The 21,314-nt window shown below is 37.4% G+C and overlaps 1 protein-coding gene across 12 annotated transcripts in view; it reads left to right on the forward strand.

The window, feature by feature from the left end:
- nbeaa (neurobeachin a) overlaps window positions 1-21,314 on the forward strand; it is a 299,982-nt gene that overhangs the window by 114,236 nt on the left and 164,432 nt on the right. For all 12 annotated transcript variants that reach the window (XM_056467451.1, XM_056467441.1, XM_056467443.1 and 9 more), the window contains exons 2-3: window positions 11,878-12,109; window positions 18,183-18,283. In XM_056467451.1, coding sequence (XP_056323426.1) covers window positions 11,878-12,109; window positions 18,183-18,283 — 333 coding nt within the window. The remainder of the gene's footprint in view (window positions 1-11,877; window positions 12,110-18,182; window positions 18,284-21,314) is intronic.

Consider the following 21,314-nt stretch of genomic DNA (forward strand, 5'->3'; position numbering starts at 1 on the left):
CGTTTCCCAGCTTTCGAGTCCCAAGCCTAAAGTACGATGGATCAATAAATGAATTAAGCATCGGGGACGTTCTTATGGTTTACTACATTTTATCTGTTGAGTAATTTAGCACTTAAGAACACTTGTGATCTGCTTCATTTCCCCACAGTTGTTTTTCGGCTGGGGTGCAAATCAGATTCTAGGCCTTTCATTATTGGGCTTGTGGCTTGTTTGGGTTGGGGATGAATTAGCTCTCTGTATGTCTGCCTGCAGTTGAATTGATTATTTGGAGTGGATGGGCGTGCAGGAAGGGACGCTGTGGAAAAGGGAATTTGCTGCTAACTGATTTAGTGCTTTGCGTGCATTGTGTAAGGTCTGACAATGAGTTGCGTGTAGGGCTGCACCATTTGGAGAAAAAATCTAATAAATCTAATTTTCCTGATCAAAATTGCAATTCGTGATTTAAAATGCAATTTCATAAAAGAGCTAGAGGTCTGGTGTGGTGATTTTAACAGCACCAAAGAAAGACCAAGCGTGATCACGAAGTGTGCAATACTAATCTACTGTTTATTTAAAACCTCTTAAACATTGTTGCCATTTTTTAAATGAAGTTGTTAGTGTGACAAATTAAGGGTGCTTTACATCTGTAGTTTGCTTCATTTGGTCCGGACCAAGGGCAAGAAATGATACATTAGAGCATTTTCTGCCGTCTTTGGGTCGTTTTCATACCACACAGCTGGCTTTGGTTCGAACCAGATCAAAAGAACCAAAATGCAGTCATCTGACAAAATCCACATCTCTCATTGGCCAGATGTTGTTAAACGTATGTCCTAAACTGCTTTTCGATTGGTCAGAATTAACGTGTGGGAAAAGGCCAATGGAACTCCCGGAAGCAAACAAACCGGCAGACACACAATGTGGCTTTTTACCATGGAGCTATGACTGCGCTGACTGATTGTATCCCTGCTCATAGTATACTATATTGTTTGTATGCATCACTTTAGACAAACTATACATTTCGAGAATGAAGCGCGGCTGCGGCTGGAAAACAATGTTTTAATGTATCGCACGTCACTTCAGGAGGAGGCGTTAGTTAATTTTGCTAAACTGCGACATGGTCATCTTGCGGAAATATTACCGCAGTGGAAATGGTAATGTCTCCTCCTCCGACCCCCCCCCCCCCCCCCCCCCCCCCCCTCTCTCTGTCTCTGTTGGTAAAGCGCTGTTAACAAGTATTTTTTCTCCACGCCCCATAATGCACAGCGCATCGGCCTACGGCAGCTGGATTAGTCCAAAAAGGTGCAGTACTTTTTGCGGTTGGGTCTGTTTTAGTTCGGATCATATTCTCACCACAAACGAACTGCTCCAGGGTTCGTTTGAAAGCATACCGAGACCACCTCTTCAAGGAGGTCTCTGTAAGCTTTTTTGGTCAGCAAATTCAACAATAAAGTTGAATCTAATCTAAAATATTTTTGGTCCGCTTTTGGTACCCGCACTCGAGTATGATTGCTGCATTCAAACCAGCCCAAACGAACCACACCAAGAGGGAAAACAAACTCTAGTGCAATTCAGCCGAACTAAATAATGCAGGTGTGAAAGCACCCTATGACAATAACAAGGTCGGAGTTCTTCCACTCAGCCCCTGACTGGCATGACCATAGGTGAGAGTAGGAACTTAGATTGCCCGGTAAATTGAGAGCTTTGCCTTTCGGCTCAGCTCCTTCTTTTCTACAAAGGACTGATACATTGACTGCATTACTGCTGCCGCTGCACCAATCCACCTGTCAATCTCAAGTTCCATCCTGCCCTCACTCATGAACAAAACCCCAAGATACTTGAACTCCTCCACCTGGGGTAAGGACTTTCCTCCAACCTAGAGATGGCAAACCACCTTTTTCCAGTGGAGCACCATGGACTTGGAGGTGCTGATTCTCTGCCTTAAGGGCGTCACACACCAGATGCGCTGCGACACAGTGCACACATGACAGTTGAAAGTATCACACAACAGACGCGCACATTCGCATGCTATTAAAATGAAACTATTCATATGGCGCTCTGTGCTGCGGCAGAAATATGAACAGTGTCCTGAGTCGTGGCTGGGTACCGCGGACAGCCTCCGACTTGTGGCTCCGGTGTGTGCATCCTGATAGAAACCTATGTTTACAATTCTAAAATGCATGGCGCTGCGTGGTGCGTCGCCGTGCGGCACTTCTGGTTTGTAGCCCCCTTAATACATGCTTAAATAAACTTAAAAATAAGGGAAAATGGGATCTTTGTTGTAATCTCTCTAGGAAACCTTGTGGCCAATCAAACACAGCCTGTGGCATGCATATTAATAATCCCATGTTCAATGTAACAGTTGGTATTTTGTTCCAATTGGCCTGTTTTTCTCTGGGATTTTACACTCACAGGATTTACATGAGAAACAATTATGTTTGAGGCTCATGGTATGCCATTTCCATCTATTGAACACTTATTATTCAGCTATCCCTAGGTATATCCAAATTTCTTTCTTTATATTTTGTAACTGTCCGTCAAGCCACTTGATTTTTACCCATTAGTCTGCAAGAACTGTTTTTAAATGATTTAAAATATAAAAATATATTAATGTTCGCTTGTTCTTTCATACATTTAAGTAAGTCCAAGTCAGAATAAGTATTTGTTGTGATTACTAGAGTAAGTACTGTAGATGTGTTTTTGCTATGCTGATGTGTTTTTGATGGTGGAATTTTAATTCAAATGTAAATTAACTTCTACAAACCTCATAAATCCCCTTCAATGATTCAATTCTTTAATAAATTTTGCATCTGAAAGGGAATCTCCTACAAATGCATAATATTCAACATGACCAGCCACCAAATTAGCTTTGTCAATACATATTTATCACTAATGTTTTACTGCATATCTTTAGTAACAGTTCCAGACGCAGTAACTTTTTAAATGGCGAGTTTGTCTAACCCTAATATCTGCAAACATCTTCTGAATGACCTACAGCATCAGACAGGGAACGCCTCTGCGATGTACTGCAGATGAGCAAATGTTCTAAAAATCCAATTTTCCTGATAAAATCGACACATCGGTCAGAGATGTGGCCTGGCGTGTGCAGCGCATCTGCCTCGGATTGTTTCCCAATCCCATTCGCCATATCTGCCATGATTAACTTAAAGAGATAAAGTGTGTTCCCACTGCAATAAAACACAAGAGAAGTGCTGAGGAGCCCTCGCAAGCTAATGCTAACGCTGGAGGCTGAATCACGCTCTGTCTGATCTCTTTGTTACAGCTTCTGCTTTCTGCTGTTGTGTAAAAATAGTCTCTGACACCACTGACAGTGTTCAAGGGGTCAGAAAGAAACTCTAGTATTATCCTTTGTGTTTTTTTGTGCTTGTGCAAGTCTGTTTTATCCCATAAGAGCCGTGTGTAGGAGGCAAAACAAGTCTATTCTTATTATACTCCATGTGAAATGTTGAAGCGATTTCACGGTTTAGTTATCAGCTTTATATTGTGAAACCGCAAAAAAACGCACTTGAACATGAACATAGACTGCAGTTTTTAGGTAAAAATCAACTTTAAGTGGCAGTATAATGCCAACAAGTTTTTTTACACTACGGATATTAACAAGCTAATCTTATCGATGAATAAAGGATTCTTTTCCATGCAGTTATAATCAAATAAATACCACAAAACACCTTAACAGTAAATATTATTTGTAATCAGATTAGGGTTGGGTCGATAGACGATGCTATCGTCCATCACCGCTGGCCGATAGACATCACGATGCTGAGCCGGCATCACGATCCTCCATTTTGCCCCATCGCAGCTGCAACCTGCTCGCAAAAAATGCACGCTTGGGCCCTGTTTACATGAATACATCTTAGTTTTAAAATGGCATTTTACAAGGAAAAGGATCTAACACTGCTACATCTAGCATTTCTGAAAAGATTTCCGTTCACACTATACCGCTGAAAACGCACATCACGTGACCACACAAACACACACGCACTCTGGAACGCTAATGCAGCATATGCGCACGTCTGAGCTCTAGGCAGTCAGTGGGTGCTTTGAGCACAAAACCTCAGAGAGTAGTGCACGTCAGACAGTTTATCAAGAATGTACTGTTGCATCGCGTCTCACTATAGTTGTTAAACGTGTTATTTAATTAATCTTGTCTCTATCTAACGACTCTTCGTTCATTTGAATCTATCAGGTAACGTGTAACAGTGTCAGTACACTGCTTCAATCTTTCACTTTCACGCTTGTACTTAGTCATTTTAGTGAAAACCTCAGATACTGTTGGTTTGTTGCTGTTGGTTGTGCACTTTTTTCCCCCAACCAAATTTGTCGGCGCCATTATAACAACACAGATCACTCTGCCTGTTCATGCCAGAGTCTTGCGTGAAAAGTGATTGACAGGTGGTAATTTGTGTGTACCTTATCTTTATTTATTTATGATTTGTTAATGGGTAAAACAAAGACCATGCATGTCAGGTAGTTGAAACGGTAGGCTAAAAATAATGAATTCGTTATGAATTAATTAATTATTCATAAATAATTAATTCATTGCCGCCTACAATGACGATGCCATCGTCCATCGCAATGTTTCTCATTAGACATTGTACGATGCCAAATTGGTCGACATCGCCCATCCCTAAATCAGATATGTTTGCTTCACCTATCTATCTACAGGTTGTAGCTCACTTTGTACAGTGTTGTACTTGTGATTCAGAACTAGGGCTCCACAATATATCATTTCAGCATCAATATTGCATATGCACATCCGCAATAGTCACATCAAAAGGTATGCAATATCAGGAGCTCCAGAACTGTATTAAATTACTGTATTTATATAGAATTTATACAATGGTTTTCTTACTTCGTATTTTGTCTTGTGTCTAGTCGAAATATCTACATTTCAAAGCGAAAACAAGATTATTTTACTTACCCCACTGGCAGATAATTTAGCCTGTTTTAACTCTTAGTTTTGACTCATTTCTTTTTAAGTTGAAAACAAAACAATATTTTTACTTGCTTTGAGAGTTTTTTGATATTTGGAAACAAGACCAAGCAAAGTAAGAAAATCATTTTTGCATTCTGATTATTCAATTTCTGCGTCATGGTGCGTTCACATCAGATGTGAATGAAGTGTTAATCGCGAGTAATTCATATGTTAACTCAATGCAAAGACACGAATAGACATCCTGTGGTGCTATTTGCGTGAATGGAGTAGAACCAATGACGCGATTCGCGTGAAGCGGTGCGAATTGATCGCTTTGCACGTTTAATGTGTTTAATGCGTGAATCGCTCCAGTTGGTAAATCTAAACCTTGGCGGACATTCGCGCCACCTTAACCAATCAGAAGTTTCCTCTTTTACGGGCGTGATTATGACGTAGCACCTGTTGTTGGTGTCCCGAGGGGAAATCCTCCTCAGTTGGAAGTACTGTTGAAAGCTTCCATCATCCAGGAATAGTTTCTGAAGAAGTTGATGAACTCAGAGCTGGGTGCACCACTGAAAGGATCTAATGGACTTGGCGGCAAATTAATCTACACCAGGGGTGTCCTTCATATTTTAGTTCCAACCCCAATTAAGCACACCTCAATCAGCTATTCAAGCTCTTTCTTTGTATACTAGAAACTTCCAGGGATGTGTGTTGAAGGAAGTTGGGGCAAAACTATGCAGGACACTGGCCCTCCAGGACCGAGTTTGGACACCTCTGCTCTACGCCATTTATTAGCCTTCCTAAAGCACATAAAGCACAACAAATCTCTCCATAAAATCTATATTAGCCATTTAGCAGGCAGACAGAAGCCCCTCCCATGACACGAATCCATGTCTATTGTGAAGTGAATTTGATGAGCAAATGAAGCGAGTTTGACACACGAATGATTCGAGTAAACTCAAAATGTTCATGCGTCCACACAAGCCGTGTCTAGTGTGAACGCCCTATTAGACTCCCCAGAAAACCATAAAATACTCCTATTCAAACTAACTTGTGTAAATGTATTCATATTGCAATATTTATGGCAGAAATATAAAATATCGCAATATCAGACTTTTCAAATATTGTGCAGCTCTACCCAGAATGCTCGGGTTAGTGTCTGTCGAAGCATGGTTTCACAAAAGAGATAAAAGCAATGTAAAATAAAGGTAAATCTATGTGATCGGTTAGCAGTGCACTTAACTCTTACATTTGCTTTTTGAAAACATTTGGTTGTTTTTAGGGAAGGATTTAAGCAGTTTCAATTTGCCAGAACATCATCTATGTTAAGCTGCTTTCACACAGTCTACGCTGTAAAAGCGCTATAGAAATAAAGATGAATTGAATAGAAAATGTTGAATAAATGTTTTAAAAAAAACCTTAGTAATGTTTTTCAGATTCAGAAAAATGTGGATGGTGCCCTCTATGATATTTGTTATCTGAAACTTGCAAGAAAACGTATTTGGAACAACATATTTTGCATTTCACCAAAATGTATGGGTTATTTATTCCTGCTATGAAACCATTTTTTTTAAAAGCTTAATTGCATTTTTTGATTGTTTACCAAACTACCTCCAGTCTCTCTGGGTTTCAAAGGCAATTATTGATGAGTAAACATCTGGTAATTAATCATCTATTCACTAAAGGCCATTGGGAGTGATGAACCGTGACAGATCAATGGGATTGTCATGCCTGCTGCTGTCCTTCTGTTTGCACTGTATGGATTGTAAATGGCTCGATGGGATGATACCATGGATACACTTTCAGACTAATCCTTTCTCTACTTTCTGGAGAGAAAAAAAATACAGCAGATTTGGCAGATAGCCAATCCTTTCGGCAAGGTCAAGATGTGCTAACTGGTATAGAATTGACCAGCTAGAAACTCACCTTCTAACATGTGAACTAAAGTTAACTTGAGGTATATTATCGACACAACCTTGGCCTTTAAAAAAAAGCCACCTTATCTGTATTGGCTGATAAATATTTATTGTTAATGTTTAGTTGGTGTTATTGCTGCATGCAAGACAAGAGGTGCATCCCTATTCACATACTTAAACACTGTTCTATTGCAATGAGTGCATAATGGATAAAAATATTTTGTATAAGTCCAAAGTGTATCAGGGCATCATTTGAAATATCTAGATGTTAGTTTTACAGTGCTTGTTTTCTGCAATTCGTGTTTTAAAATAAAATCACTTGTTCACTGTAATTTAGCTAAGAAAAAGTCAAGATTTGCAGTAATCTGTATATTTATTTATTTATTTTATTAATGTATTTATGTAAGATGTATATGTGTGTATATGTGTGTGTGTATATATATGTATGTGTGTGTGTGTGTGTTTCTGTATCTGTTTAAGTTTGCATGTAAATACAGTATAAATGCATTAGCATGAATTAGCAATATTATCAGTATCAGACAACATTTCCATATTGGTCGGTAAGATTTGCATATAGATAGCTGTCAAAATTGTACCCGTTTACAAAACTTAAAAAAAAAATGCTGTATTGTACATTCCAGGCCAGTAGATGGCGATGTCACACTGTGTACGACTGTGCATACATGGTACTGTAGTGGCTTAGTTGTTTTGGTTGCAGGATATTTAAAACTGAACATGTAAAACTGAACATGCATGCACATGATGTCTGCGTTTTCATTGAATCGTGTGAAATAATAATGATAGTTTCAAAAACATGCACTTTGAAATCCGTTTTCAAAAGTTTCTGTTTTGAGACACCCAAAAGGCCTTTGTTTTGTATTTAAAAAATGGCCAAAATTCATTAATACTTTTCAGTATTTTTCTTTATTTTTTTGCTTGAAAACTGTAAAGTGTTGTTCCGATACTGGAATTCGATACCAATCGATACTGAAATTTTAAAAACATCATTTTCCCGCTAACATTTGAGCATGTTTTAAACAGCACTGATTTGCCATTGGGTTCACATGCTCAACAGAAATGACTGTGATTGGCCGTGAAGGTCATCACTGCAGTTTACTGAGTGTAACCACAGATAAAGGGACACTGGAGTGTTTTAAAGTCATGTCGATCAGCTGGTTTGTCTACAAGCTGACATACGAGTGATCCGCTCATGAATTGTGGCTACAACCCTATCTATATGTATTTATGTATGTGTTTCTGTATTTATTTATTTTTTTCAGTTTGCATGTACAGTTGAAGTCAGCCCCTGTTTATTTTTTCCCCAATTTCTGTTTAACGGAGAGCAGATTTCTAAACGTAACAGTTTTAATAACTCATCTCTAATAACTGATTTATTTTATCTTTGCCATGACGACAGTAAATATTATTTGACTAGATATTTTTCAAGACACTTCTATACAGTTTAAAGTGACATTTAGAGGCTTAACTAGGTTAATTAGGTTAACTAGGCAGGTTAGATTAAAAATGACGTCAGAAGAATATAAAAATATATTTATCACTGAGAAACAACACCGTTAATTCGTTCAGACACGTTTTGTAAAGCAGTGATGAATGAAATCAAACTTGCATAGCTAAAAGCATACTTGTGCAATGCTTTACAGGCTAGTATATACTAAAGCCTTCAGATTTGATAACATCGTTTACTTGTGTTATCATCAATGAGAGGAAAAGTCCTTTCTTTTAACTGAAAGTCAATTGGTTACAATGGAAATGTTGTGATAAGCACATCAGCAGCCGTAGAAATATACACTTAATTATGCAATTTAAGCATAGAGGTATGTTTACACGACAACAGTGTGCTAAAATGGATAAAAATCTACAAAAATGATTAAAAGTGCTGTATTATGCATGCCAGGCCAGTAGTTGGCGATGCCACACAGTATTTTAAGCAGCACATACACAGTCCTGTAGTCTGTCATTATTGTTTTGGCTGAAAAGCATGCACATCTATAGCATACAGGCATTTATCCTCAGAAGAGCAGTGTGAAACATGAAGCATGACAACAGCAAGTTTAAACTAGTTCAAGTGTGAAAAGCCCTAATGTGATCTTGATGGTCTGAATCAAATGGGAGGCATCCGTCTTATTACCAAATCACATTTAAGCCCCTTATATGGATATTACAAGTTGAACGTTTGGTCAAGGTGAGTGGCACGGACCAATTACACGTGCTAGGGTTATCGACGGGCCAATTACAGAAGGCTCGAAAGCGCTAGAGCGTCCCAATCTGACTGCATTGGAGGAAGTGTGAAAATCAATAGTCCTCCTTGTGCGCCCTTAAAAGAAGTTCCCTCTTCTCTTTCACCAAACTGTAATTTCCTGGCATTCCGGCTGCTATTTTCCAAATCACCTGCTGATTTGCTTAGAGGTTTTGGAGTCTGCACGGGCCAATTTCATGCCTGTTGAACTCCCAAGACCAAAGGCATTGATTATTGTTTGCTGCAGTAGTGTTTGATTGGTTTGTCCTTTGCTCTTTTCTCCAGTGTGTTGTTGGTGAAGTTGTGTGTGTGTGTGTTTGAGTGGGGTCATTATGTTTCTTCTACCCCAGCATTAAATGACCCTCTCAAATGGCAATCAGTGTTTATCAGGCTGAGAGTGTTGCTCTCCACGGAAATGCTCCTTTAATAATTCTCTCTGTATTATTTGTTTCCTTTGCTTTTCTTCCCACTTTTGCAGCACCGCTCGACCTTTCCAATTCCCTTTAATGTTCAAATGTTCATTTATTCTCTGCGCCCTTATTATGTCATTTTGTCTGGATTTTCTACTACCTTGAAACAACACACACACACATACTAGGCTTATGACGGTATTAAATGTTCTTGATGTGATTACTTGCTGTAGTTTTTATTATGGTATACGGTTTTATTACTATATTGACCTAAGCTGCAAAAAATGTTACTTTAACCTGCATAATAACAATAAATACTTGCTTTATTGTAGATACTTCTTCTGACAGCATAAACAAATGTTTCAACTAAGTAAATTTAATAAAAGAAATGATAAAGTACAATAAAGCCTCATTAGTAAATGTTAGATAATGGATTAAAATTGACAGCAAGAAAAAGCAGATTTTTACTTACGATGTAAATTGTTCAAACATGAACATTTTCACATGTTAATCTGGCCTACTACAGGTCAGGCTGAAATATTGATTGAAAATTCGGTGACTATTTACTGGGATATGGGACATTGCAAAAAGTCTCCCTTACCGACGATGAAAACTACAAAAGCTTTTATTCATTTTAAATGATGTTAATTTCTTCGTTAATTTCCAAAAATAGACTTTGTTTTTGACATGTTTTTTTAGCATTAACTAAGAAATTATCACCATTTAAGCTAGATAAAAGCTATTGTAGTTTTCATCGTGAGTTTAGGGTGCCTTATTGCAACGTAATTATTGAACACACACATACACAAACACACAAACTTAACTAAACTAAACTGAACCTAGCCCAAATCCAACACCAAACCAATCCCAACACCAAACCCAAACCAAACCAACCACAATCCCAAACCCAACACCAAACAAAACAAATCCCAAACCCAAACCAAACAAATCCCAAACCCAACACCAAACCAAACTAACCATAATCTTAAACCCAACACCAAACCCAAATCCAAACCAAACCAACCATAATCTTAAATCCAACATCAAATCAAACCAAACCCAACCCAACACCAATCCCATCACAAACACCAAACCAAACCAACCATAATCTTAAACCTAACGCCAAACCAAACCAAATCTGTAGTATTAAAATATTCAGTTTTCAAAATACTTCAATCTTATGTGCTGTTTTCCTCAACCACCCAAACCTAACCAAACCAATCCTATCTCTAAACTTAACCCAACCAAACCAAACCAATTCCAGTCCCAATCCCCAACCCAAACCCAACAACAAACCCAAATCCAAACCAAACCAACCCCATACCCAAACCCTAATGCAAACCAAACCAAACCAATCCAAACCAACCACAATCCCAAACCCAACACCAAACCAAACAAATCTTAAACCAAACCAAACATAATCTTAAACCCAACACCAAACCAATCCCAAACCCTACACCAATCCCAACATCAAACCAAACCAAATCTGCAGTATTAAAATATTCAGTTTTCAAAATACTTCAATCTTATGTGCTGTTTTCCTTAACCACCCAAACCTAACCAAACCAATCCTATCTCCAAACTTAACCCAACCAAACCAAACCAATTCCAGTCCCAATCCCCAACCCAAACCCAACAACAAACCCAAATCCAAACCAACCCCATACCCAAACCCTAATGCAAACCAAACCAAACCAACCACAATCCCAAACCCAACACCAAACAAATCTCAAACCAAACCAAACATAATCTTAAACCCAACACCAAACCAATCCCAAACCCAACACCAATCCCAACAACAAACCAAACCAAATCTGCAGTGTTAAAATATTTACCAATACTTCATTCTGTGGGATTTATGTGCTGTTTTCCTCAACCAACCCAACCAATCCCAAACCCAATCCCAATCCCAAACCAAACCAAACAAAATCTTAAACCCAACACCAACCAGATCCCAACACCAACACCAAACCACACCAAACCAAACCAAACCAAACCAAACCAAACCAAACCAAACCAATCCAAACCAAATCTGCAGTACTAAAATATTTACAATTTTCAAAATACTTCATTGTGTGGGATTTATGTGTCATTTTCCCCCATGGGAACATAAAAAATGTCCCCAGGAGGTCAAAATTATCTAATATTGCTATACTTGTGGGGACATTTGGACCTTACTTTGAGGATGGAGTTTATGTACTATAAGTTGGTAAATTCATTGACAAAATGAATAGAACTATGAGGAATTAATTAAGTATTATGTAGGATGAATGATGATGAGCTTGTTTTGAAGGAAAAATGTGAAATTGTTATTTAACTGTAAAAAAAAAAAAAATACAAGTGAACTTAAAAAAATGTCTCTCTCTTTGTCTTTGTCAGCTGGTGGGTGGAGAGTTTGACCTGGAGATGAACTTCATCATCCAGGATGCGGAGAGCATCGCCTGCATGGTGGAGCTGCTGGAGCACTGTGACGTAACCTGCCAGGCGGAGATCTGGAGCATGTTCACCGCCATCCTGCGCAAGAGCGTCCGCAACCTGCAGACCAGCACGGAGGTGGGCCTCATCCAGCAGGTGCTGCAGAAGATGAGCGCTGTAGATGACATGATTGCAGGTGAGAGAGACGCGGCTGCTGGATACAGACATCACATAATGTACACTAGGGCTGCACAATATATAATTTCAGCATCGATATCGCAATAAGTGCATTCGCAATAGTCACATCGCAGCATCTGCAATGTGGAGTTGGGATTATTAAAGTTGATCAGCAATGGAGAACATACAGCGTTTACATTTTACACTACATATCATTATTCAATAATAGGGGGAGGACAAAATATTGATATGCTGATTATTAATTCCACCTGCGATACATTATTGATGTAGCCAAGTATTGAAATTTATTTAAAGGTACAAATGATCTGAATTAATATCATGATAATATTGTATCGTATCGTACTACTGTACCTGAATATCTGACTACTTATTTCACTTCGTCTATCTTATTCTTTTACACTTGCAACTTCTTTGATTCACACCTCTACAAGATTAAATAAATCAAAGTTAATGATTTCTTTCCAAATAAAGCTATTCAAGTCATCTGCCGAAATTGTTTTCATATAGCAGAAAAATAAAATATGGCAATGTCAGATTTTTCCAATATCACGCAGCTCTAATGTACACGTATATCAACAATCAGAAGACATTCAGAGAGACTGATAAATGAAGAGAATGCCTAGACAGGGCCGTCATTAGGGAGGGCAATCAGGAAACAAGAATAGCGGGAATTTTAAAAAAAATGTTATTAATATGTATATTGTTATTATTCATATGATAAATAACAATAAAATTATAATTAATTAATTAATTATTTAAAAAGAATTATTTATTTATATATTCTGTTATTATATTTTTTCTAAATTGAACGTTATTCTTTAGCAAAATAATCTGTGTAAAACAAATGCGTTAATAATGATGATAACAACAGCAATTATTGTTTTTTTTTTTTGTTTTTTTGTTATTATTAGAAAAATAAGCATTTTTGTAGTGGTTATGGTGGTTTTTGTTTGTGAGGTTGTGAGGTTGTGAAGTATGAAATATTTTTTCTGGATCCAAGCCACTCTTTTTGAATTGAGAAAATATTCGCTTATGACCGCTTTTCAGTTCCATCACACTTTAAGTGAATTTTATATGAAATCACAGTGTCTCTGGACTTGCTGCATCAGAGACACCAATATTTGAAAGATTTTAAAAAAATGTATTACCTTCTGGCCATCGGATATTAGGCATGGATATATACAGTTGAAGTCAGAATTATTAGCCACCCTCTGATTTATTTATTTTTTTCTTCTTTTCTTTTTTAAATATTTCCCAAATGATGTTTAACAGTGCAAGGAAATTTTCACAGTATGTCTGATAATATTTTTTCTTCTGGAGAAAACCCTTTTAAGGTCAAAATTATTAGCCCCTTTAAGCTATATATTTTTTCGAGTCTACAGAACAAACCATCATTATACAATAACTTGCCTAATTACACTATCCTGCTTGGTTAACCTAATTAACCTAGTTAAGCCTTTAAATGTCACTTTAGGCTGTATAGAAGTGTCTTAAAAAAATATCTAGTAAAATATTATTTACTGTCATCATGACAAAGATAAAATAAATCAGTGATTAGAAATGAGTTATTAAAACTATTATGTTTAGAAATGTGGAAAAAAATCTGCTCTCTGTTAAACAGAAATTGGGGGAAAAAATAAACAGGGGGCTAATAATTCTGACTTCAAATGTATATTTCGATCATGATTTTCAAAAGTATTACATCGCTTTTAAACGTTTATTATTACTATTTCTTGAGTCTCCCCATACAGTTTGATAGAGCGCTTGGACCCGGAAGCCACTTCGTGTAACGTCACAGTTAACAAGCGGGATACATATGTAAAAAAATATTATTAGCATTAGTAATATTATATTATAAAATAAAGTAAATATTATATATGAACAGCGTTGTAATATATATATATATATATATATATATATATATATATATATATATATATATATATATATATATATATATTCTATTATATAAACTATGATAAAAATTATAATAGTATAATATATATGAGCAATACCACATGAGTGGCAGTGCTACGAATGTGATATAGCGTTTATACAACAGTTCGACGGCATAATCGTGTAAAAACGATTTTAAAAAATGAAAAATAAAATCAAACATGGAGAGTCTCAAAGTCCTTTTGTATGAGGAACTGCTTTCTTCCGCCATTCATTCACATTTGCAGTTGATGTCAGAACAGCAGAAGCCGTTACAAATTCCCCAACGTCACTTTAGAGCTAGTATTTGAATGATTCTCTAGCGCAGGGGTGCCCAAACTTGGTCCTGGAGGGCCGGTGTCCTGCATATTTTAGTTCCAACCCCAATTAAACATCTGAACCAGCTAATCAAGCTCTTTCTCTGTTACAATAGGGAGATCACAATAATTAACCCCCAAAAAAGCCGGAGAATGAACAGATTACTATGGTGTAAGTACAGCACTACAGCATACAAAAGAGAGAGATCGACTTGTCACTTTCCTGATTTATAATGAATGAACCAGCTGTAGTTTGTTGGAAATACGAAAAGAAAAATGCTGAGGTTTTCTCCCCTAATTTCTCTATTATGCGGTCGCTGTCGCCATCTAGTGGTGGTCAATATTCAATTTCTTTCCTCAGCATGCTGACGGCCAAAATTATTAAAATAGGCACTATCCTTATAAATAAACTGCATAGTAGCAATCTAAATATCTAAATTCTCGCCTAAAAAAGGTTGTACTATAAGGAACTAAATTTATTTCTAAAAATAGATTTTGCTTTGGTCAACTAGTGTGTAGTTTGTGTTCTAACAGCTTTTGCAAATGTATAATTGTGTACTGTTTTTCACAATTCTGATTCCTAAAGCATTTACACCATGGCCATCAACATACCTTTATATGATATATGCTGTAAGCCTCATTTGCTCTACATAGACGTATTCAATTCACCTTTATTTGTATAGCACTTTTACAATGTAGATTGTGTCAAAGCAGCTTCACATAGAAGATCATAGTAAATTGAAACAGTGTAGTTCAGTTTTCAGTGTTTAAGTTCAGTTCAGTTTAGCTCAGTTCAGTGTGGTTTAAATCACTACTGAGAGTCCAAACACTGAAGAGCAAATCTAACGATGCGCAGCTCTACAGATCCCGAACCATGCAAGCCAGTGGCGACAGCGGAGAGGGAAAAACTTCACCAATTGTGGAAAGTGAAGAATTTAAAAACCTCGAGAAACCAGGCTTCACCGAAGAGAAAAGAGACAGTAATTTTCTGTGGTAATCTTTGTTGTATCACATGCCTGTCCATATGTTCCAATCCTCTCTGAATTGGCTCCTATTACGTTTCAGAAAAATAGGTTTCACTGTCTCGCTAAAGCACTCATTGTGCATTCTGTGTCCAATATTTCTGTGTAATTACGATCAGTGGACCATGGCCGTGGTTTATTGCAGGGCTAATGTGTAAAATTGGCTCTGTGAGCACGTTTGGGAGAAACCGTCTCTCTTACCGTTCTTCAGACAGATCGGCATGCTAGCAAACGCCAGCGTTAATCAGACCATTAGTTCTCATACGCTTCCAGCTTCTGTCCATTTTTGACCAAATTTGCGGCCTTTGAGTGAACGGCGTGTAACTGGGTTATTTTGCTAAATCGAATTACAACATTATTACGCCACGACAAACATCACCGCTAATGGGTTGTTATTTTTCTCCAAATTTTATTATTGTGTGTCCCGCGTAGCTTTAAAGAGCTGCTAAATTCATAACGCAGATGTTCTGTAAATCACATCTGCAGACAGTTTGACTTTACAGCCAATATGGGAATGAATAGACTTGCGTGTCCATCGCTGATGAGGGAACCAATCTGGGGCCTTGAGGAGCCTCAGGAGAACATGCTGTAGGTAATGATGCTGTAGATTAGAGATGTAACGATATGAAATTTCAGATCCGGGTTATATTGACCAAAATGATCACGGTTATTATCATGGTTTTGTTAAAATGACCTGAAAATGTTCAAAAATAAATGTCACACACATGTCATTCCATCACGTGTTGTATCTGATGAATGAACAAACAAATGCAATTAGCAGCTTTATGCGATTTTATGAAAAACATCATAAACATCCCTGCATTTTAGATGTGAATACTTGTGTTTGTTATTCTGTGTAGATTTTTATTTATTTATTTTTTTGCTTTTATAAGTACATTTGATTTTCTTCTTCAAGATATACCTCGCAGTGATTCTTGTTTGTCTAGTTTTTCACAAAACTGCATATAGCTGCTTTATAAAAAGCACAAAGCATTGTGGGATTTGATGCAAATATATTATTGCAATTTTTCTAACTGCCTTTTGATTGCAATTTAATTTTATGAGTTAAAGCTTAAGCTCATTAATTATGTGTACAGCACTGTGCAAAAGTCAGATAAGCCCCACTGCCAGCTAGCTTTTCGGAAGTGTTATTGCAGAGAGAGCAACACAAACAGCACACAGAAGTTTAAATGCACGACTTCACGCAAGGCAGACGCCATGGGTCATGCCGTTCACTCGACGCAGAAGCTTAAACCAGCCTTAAGAGTGTCATAACTTTCTTTCTCTGTTCATGAGATCTCATACAGCCTCTATAATATACAGGTCTGGAGGTCATTTCATGACTGTCTGTGTTTCATCAGCTGTTTTCTTTCTCTAAATAGGATTTTGCTGCAATAAGTGGATCATTATCATGCTGAAAATGAAAACTATTACCACTGAAATCCTTTCAAGAAGGAATGGCATAATGGTTTATAACTCAATTCAATTCAATTCACCTTTATTTGTATAGCGCTTATACAATGTAGATTGTGTCAAAGCAGCTTCACATAAAAGGTCATAGTAAATTGGAACAGTGTAGTTCAGTTTTTAGTGTTTAAGTTCAGTTTAGCTCAGTTCAGTGTGGTTTAAATCACTACTGAGAGTCCAAATACTGAAGAGCAAATCCAACGATGCACAGCTCTACAGATCCTGAACCATGCAAGCCAGTGGCGACAGGCGAGAGGGGAAAAAACTTCACTAATTGGCGAAAGTGAAGAAAAAAAACCTTGAGAGAAACCAGGCTCAGTTGGGCACGACCATTTTAATTTCTCCGCTGGCCAAACGTCTTGTGCAGAGCTGCAGTCTCAGTGGCGGAGGCTGGAAGCTGGCCTCAGTGAAGACTCGTCTGTCTCTGGAGCGTCACAGGAATCAGTCTCATGTTCTCCACTCCTCCATGACCACCACAGTAGCTGCTCAGGATACGGCCTGGCCCAGGATATGGAAACCTTGGGATCATCTCGTCGTTGGTCTTGGATCGAATCAGTGACCCTGCATAGTCTGAGGGCCTCGGGAAGAGTATCCCCAGGTGGAAATGGAGAGTAAAGATAATAATTAGCTAATAATTATAATTAGAATAATTAGTTTATAACCTAACTATATTCCAACATTCACAATTCCATCAATTCAGACAGTATTGCTAACAATACTGGTAGAAATACAGCACAAGCGAGGACAAACAGCCTCTCCAACATTTTCTTTCACAAGTCTTAAACAATTAAACCAAATGAATTCAGACTCTTACCTAACCCCTATCCATATAACCATACATCAACGGAAAGATTATTTATTCAGCCTGTATAAATCTCAATTTTAAAAGAAAATGTACGCTTATGACTGGTTTTGTGGTAAAGTGTAACATATATCCATTACGCCATCAGTAAAACAACAGATTTAATGTTGGCTTAACTTTTGCACAGCACTGTTTATATAAATATATATTTATGAACTGTATATACATGTGCATTTACATTCACCTTTTCTCATTAGCTAATCCTGATGTTACAGGATTTACTGTGAGTTTTTAAAATCAGGATAATCACTGTTTTAATGATAATGAAAAATTGAAACTTAATACCAACTGTCAGAATATATACAGTGTTTTACCTTGAAACCGGTAATTCTGACATCACTACTGTAGATAATAAATGCTCCAGCAGAAAGAAAATCGTTGGCTTGCTTCCCCAAGTGACATCATCCTCATGATTCTGCAAATCTGCACAGTGATAATGCTGAGTCATGCTGTTCTCCTCTTCCTCAGATCTCCTAGTGGACATGCTGGGGGTTTTGGCCAGCTATAGCATCACAGTGAAGGAGCTGAAGCTGTTGTTCAGCATGCTGAGGGGCGACGCAGGCGTCTGGGTGAGTTTTCCTGCAGCGCTGTTTCTTACACCAGTTAATATGATGGTTTACGCAACAATGAAAATTACCTCACCATTTACTTTACTTACCTATTGAAGTGTCTAACTTCTGTTAAACAAAAGAAGAAATTTTGAAAAACGCTTTAAAAATCCCAATCAGAAAAACTGAAAGAAAAAAAACTAAACATCCAGAATCCTCAGTGATGAAAAAGTAGGCAGAAGAGATCATGCCTTGTTATAGACCATGGTCTTTAAATGTTTATACTACGACTGAATCAAGCTACTTTGAATGTGAATATATTTTCTTGAAGCTCATAAATATCTAATACCCACAAATCATTATCCACTTCCCTTAAGAGAGCAAAGCCAGTCAATGATCTTCAGTCCTCTCCTTGGACACATCTGTTTGGGGTTGCCCGTCTATCGATTAAACCGTGCTGCCGTGGTTAAAGCTGATGGACAGGCCATTGATTGGCTGAAGTGCCAGTTGTTCTGTTGGGTGATTTTTCCATTGATGACGGTTACTGTTCATTCATGTTTGGCTCTCATGCACATATTTGTTTCTTTGTTTAAACTTTAATGTCTGTTCTGCTTGTTACAGAGTGGAAATTTGTATTTAACACTGGTGTCATAAATACATCTACAGCAGGGAAAATAAATATTGAACATGTGATGTTTTTTCCTGGGAATAATATTTCTAAAGGAGATGTTGACATGGAATTGAACCAGATTTTGGTAAAAACCCAAACAATACAAACATAAAGCAAAACTGAAAAATGAGTTATGTGTAATTACAATGAAATGACACAAGGAGAAAGTACTGAACTACTGAAATGTATTTAATACTTTTTAATGATGGCAGCTTAAAGACGCCTCATATGGAGAATAAAGTCACATGAGTTGTTCAGGTGTGAGGTTTTCATTGACTTCAACAGAGTGTAAAAATCTTGATGGTTATGTGGGTCTTGTCTATCAAATCTTTAATTTGTATTTTCTATTGGATTTACTCAGGTGATTGGCTAGGCCATTCTACAGCTTGATTTTCTTACTTTGAACGCATTTGAGAGTTTCTTTGGCTGTGTTTTAGATTATTGGGCCCTATCAAACACCCAGCGCAAGACTTGTTTGCCACAACGTGTAGCTATTATCAGACCAGCGCAATGCTAATTTTCCGAATTTGTGGACTCATGGGTGTTCCGGTCTAGAAAAGAGGTGTGTTAATGCGCATTTTAGAAACTTAAATAGTCTGTGCAATAGACCAGCAAAAAGCAGGTCTAAAGTCCAGCGCAGAGAACGTTTGTTATGGGCCTTAAATGCTTACACATTGCTTAATACACACAGGATGTACAGCAATACACAAATATATTTACAAATGAAAAAGAATTAAAGGAATAAAATATTACAAAAATTATTATTTTCTACATAAATATAAAAACCACTGCCTCCATCATCTTGGGGGCTTTTTCTGTGTATTCAGGACAACTTGCTTTTGTATAATGTTATTATTATTATTATTATTATTATTTATATGCATATTTATATTTGTTTTATTAAAAACAAGCTTAGAGTTGTCTACCTGTCTGGTTTTGGACCATATGGGGCAGAGCACGTGTGTTTTAATAACTTCGTTATTATTGTTCATTTATTTGTTTGCTGGAAATTAGAACTGAATTTAGAAGTAGTTTTGAAACAAATCTTTGCGCTTAAAAAAACGAAATTAAATATGTAGGCTAATGGATGTGGAGTGTGTCACATCAGTGGAGTGTGTACAACACCATTTCCTTATCCACGAAAGAGTGAAAGAGAAAGAGGCCGATTGTAGGGGCTCATTCTTTTTCCTTGTGCTGCAGATTGACTGTTCAACTGTTTTCTCGCTAGTAAAGCATTCAGTTTTTCCACTTACAAAGTCGCCATGTAAATCGCAAATGTGCCATGGTGAGACGCAACTGACTCTTAAACGGAATGGGAGATGAGACTCTGATTGGTTTATTCTCAAAACACACCCATAACTTAAGAGAATAAGCTCAACCCTGTTAGACCATGTGCCACGGCGCAAAGCGTACTTATCCGTCCTTAAAATAGCAAAAGTGGATTCGGACACGCCCTTAATGCTTTTGCGCCCTTCACTTTAGACTTTGCACCTAGATCGTTAAAATAGAGCCCATTGTCTTGCTAAAATGTCCACTCTGGGTTGATCTTCATCATCCTGATAATGTAGATGTTTGACTGAAGCATCAAATATTAATTTACAATAATGAAGGGCAGAGGGTTGCTGGAGAACTACCAAAGTCCCTTTAAGGCAAGTCATTTTACTTGGCGGCCATCTTTGAAACACCTCTCGGGCAGTATGCAGGCGTTCTGTTTGAATGGGGAAACATCAAATTCTCCAAAACTACTTGCCAAGATTACGATTACATTTCATATTACGAATAACCAATAAAATTAAACAGCAACTGTCTATTTAGTTTCATTTCTAATGTTTCGTATCACACAAAATCTGCAGAAACTTGAATCTGGTCCAAGCCCCTCCCCCAGAGAATTGTCAATCTATATCCATCGCTGATTGGCTCCTATACTAGAAGGTGGGCTTTATTTGCCATATAGCGATGGCTGATTGGCTCCTGTACTAGAAGTCTTGTGTATTCTAAAGTCTTTGGTACTACTGAAAGATTTCAGCTGCTGTCTGGGCTTTCACTGCTGTTCTACACCTGCCTTTCTTCATGTTTTCTATATTTTTTCCATGCGTCATTTCATTTTATTACACATAACTTGTAAACAAATTAGTTTTGTTTTGTTTGCATAAGTGGATTTCTTTGGTTGTTACCAATATCCAGGGAAAATTTCAAGTCAACGGCCCCTTTAGAAATATGTTTTTCTGGGAAAAATGGTGACGTGATCAATACTTTTTTTTACAATTGCACAAGTTTGAATAACTGACTAACTCAGCCCCTTACATTCCTTAAAAGCTACAGATGATCAAAAAAGTTAAAATGAAACATTCCTATTCCCATTAAATGATGATCCGATTTAAA

Source organism: Danio aesculapii, chromosome 10, assembly GCF_903798145.1.
Source record: "Danio aesculapii chromosome 10, fDanAes4.1, whole genome shotgun sequence".
NCBI lineage: Eukaryota > Metazoa > Chordata > Actinopteri > Cypriniformes > Danionidae > Danio > Danio aesculapii.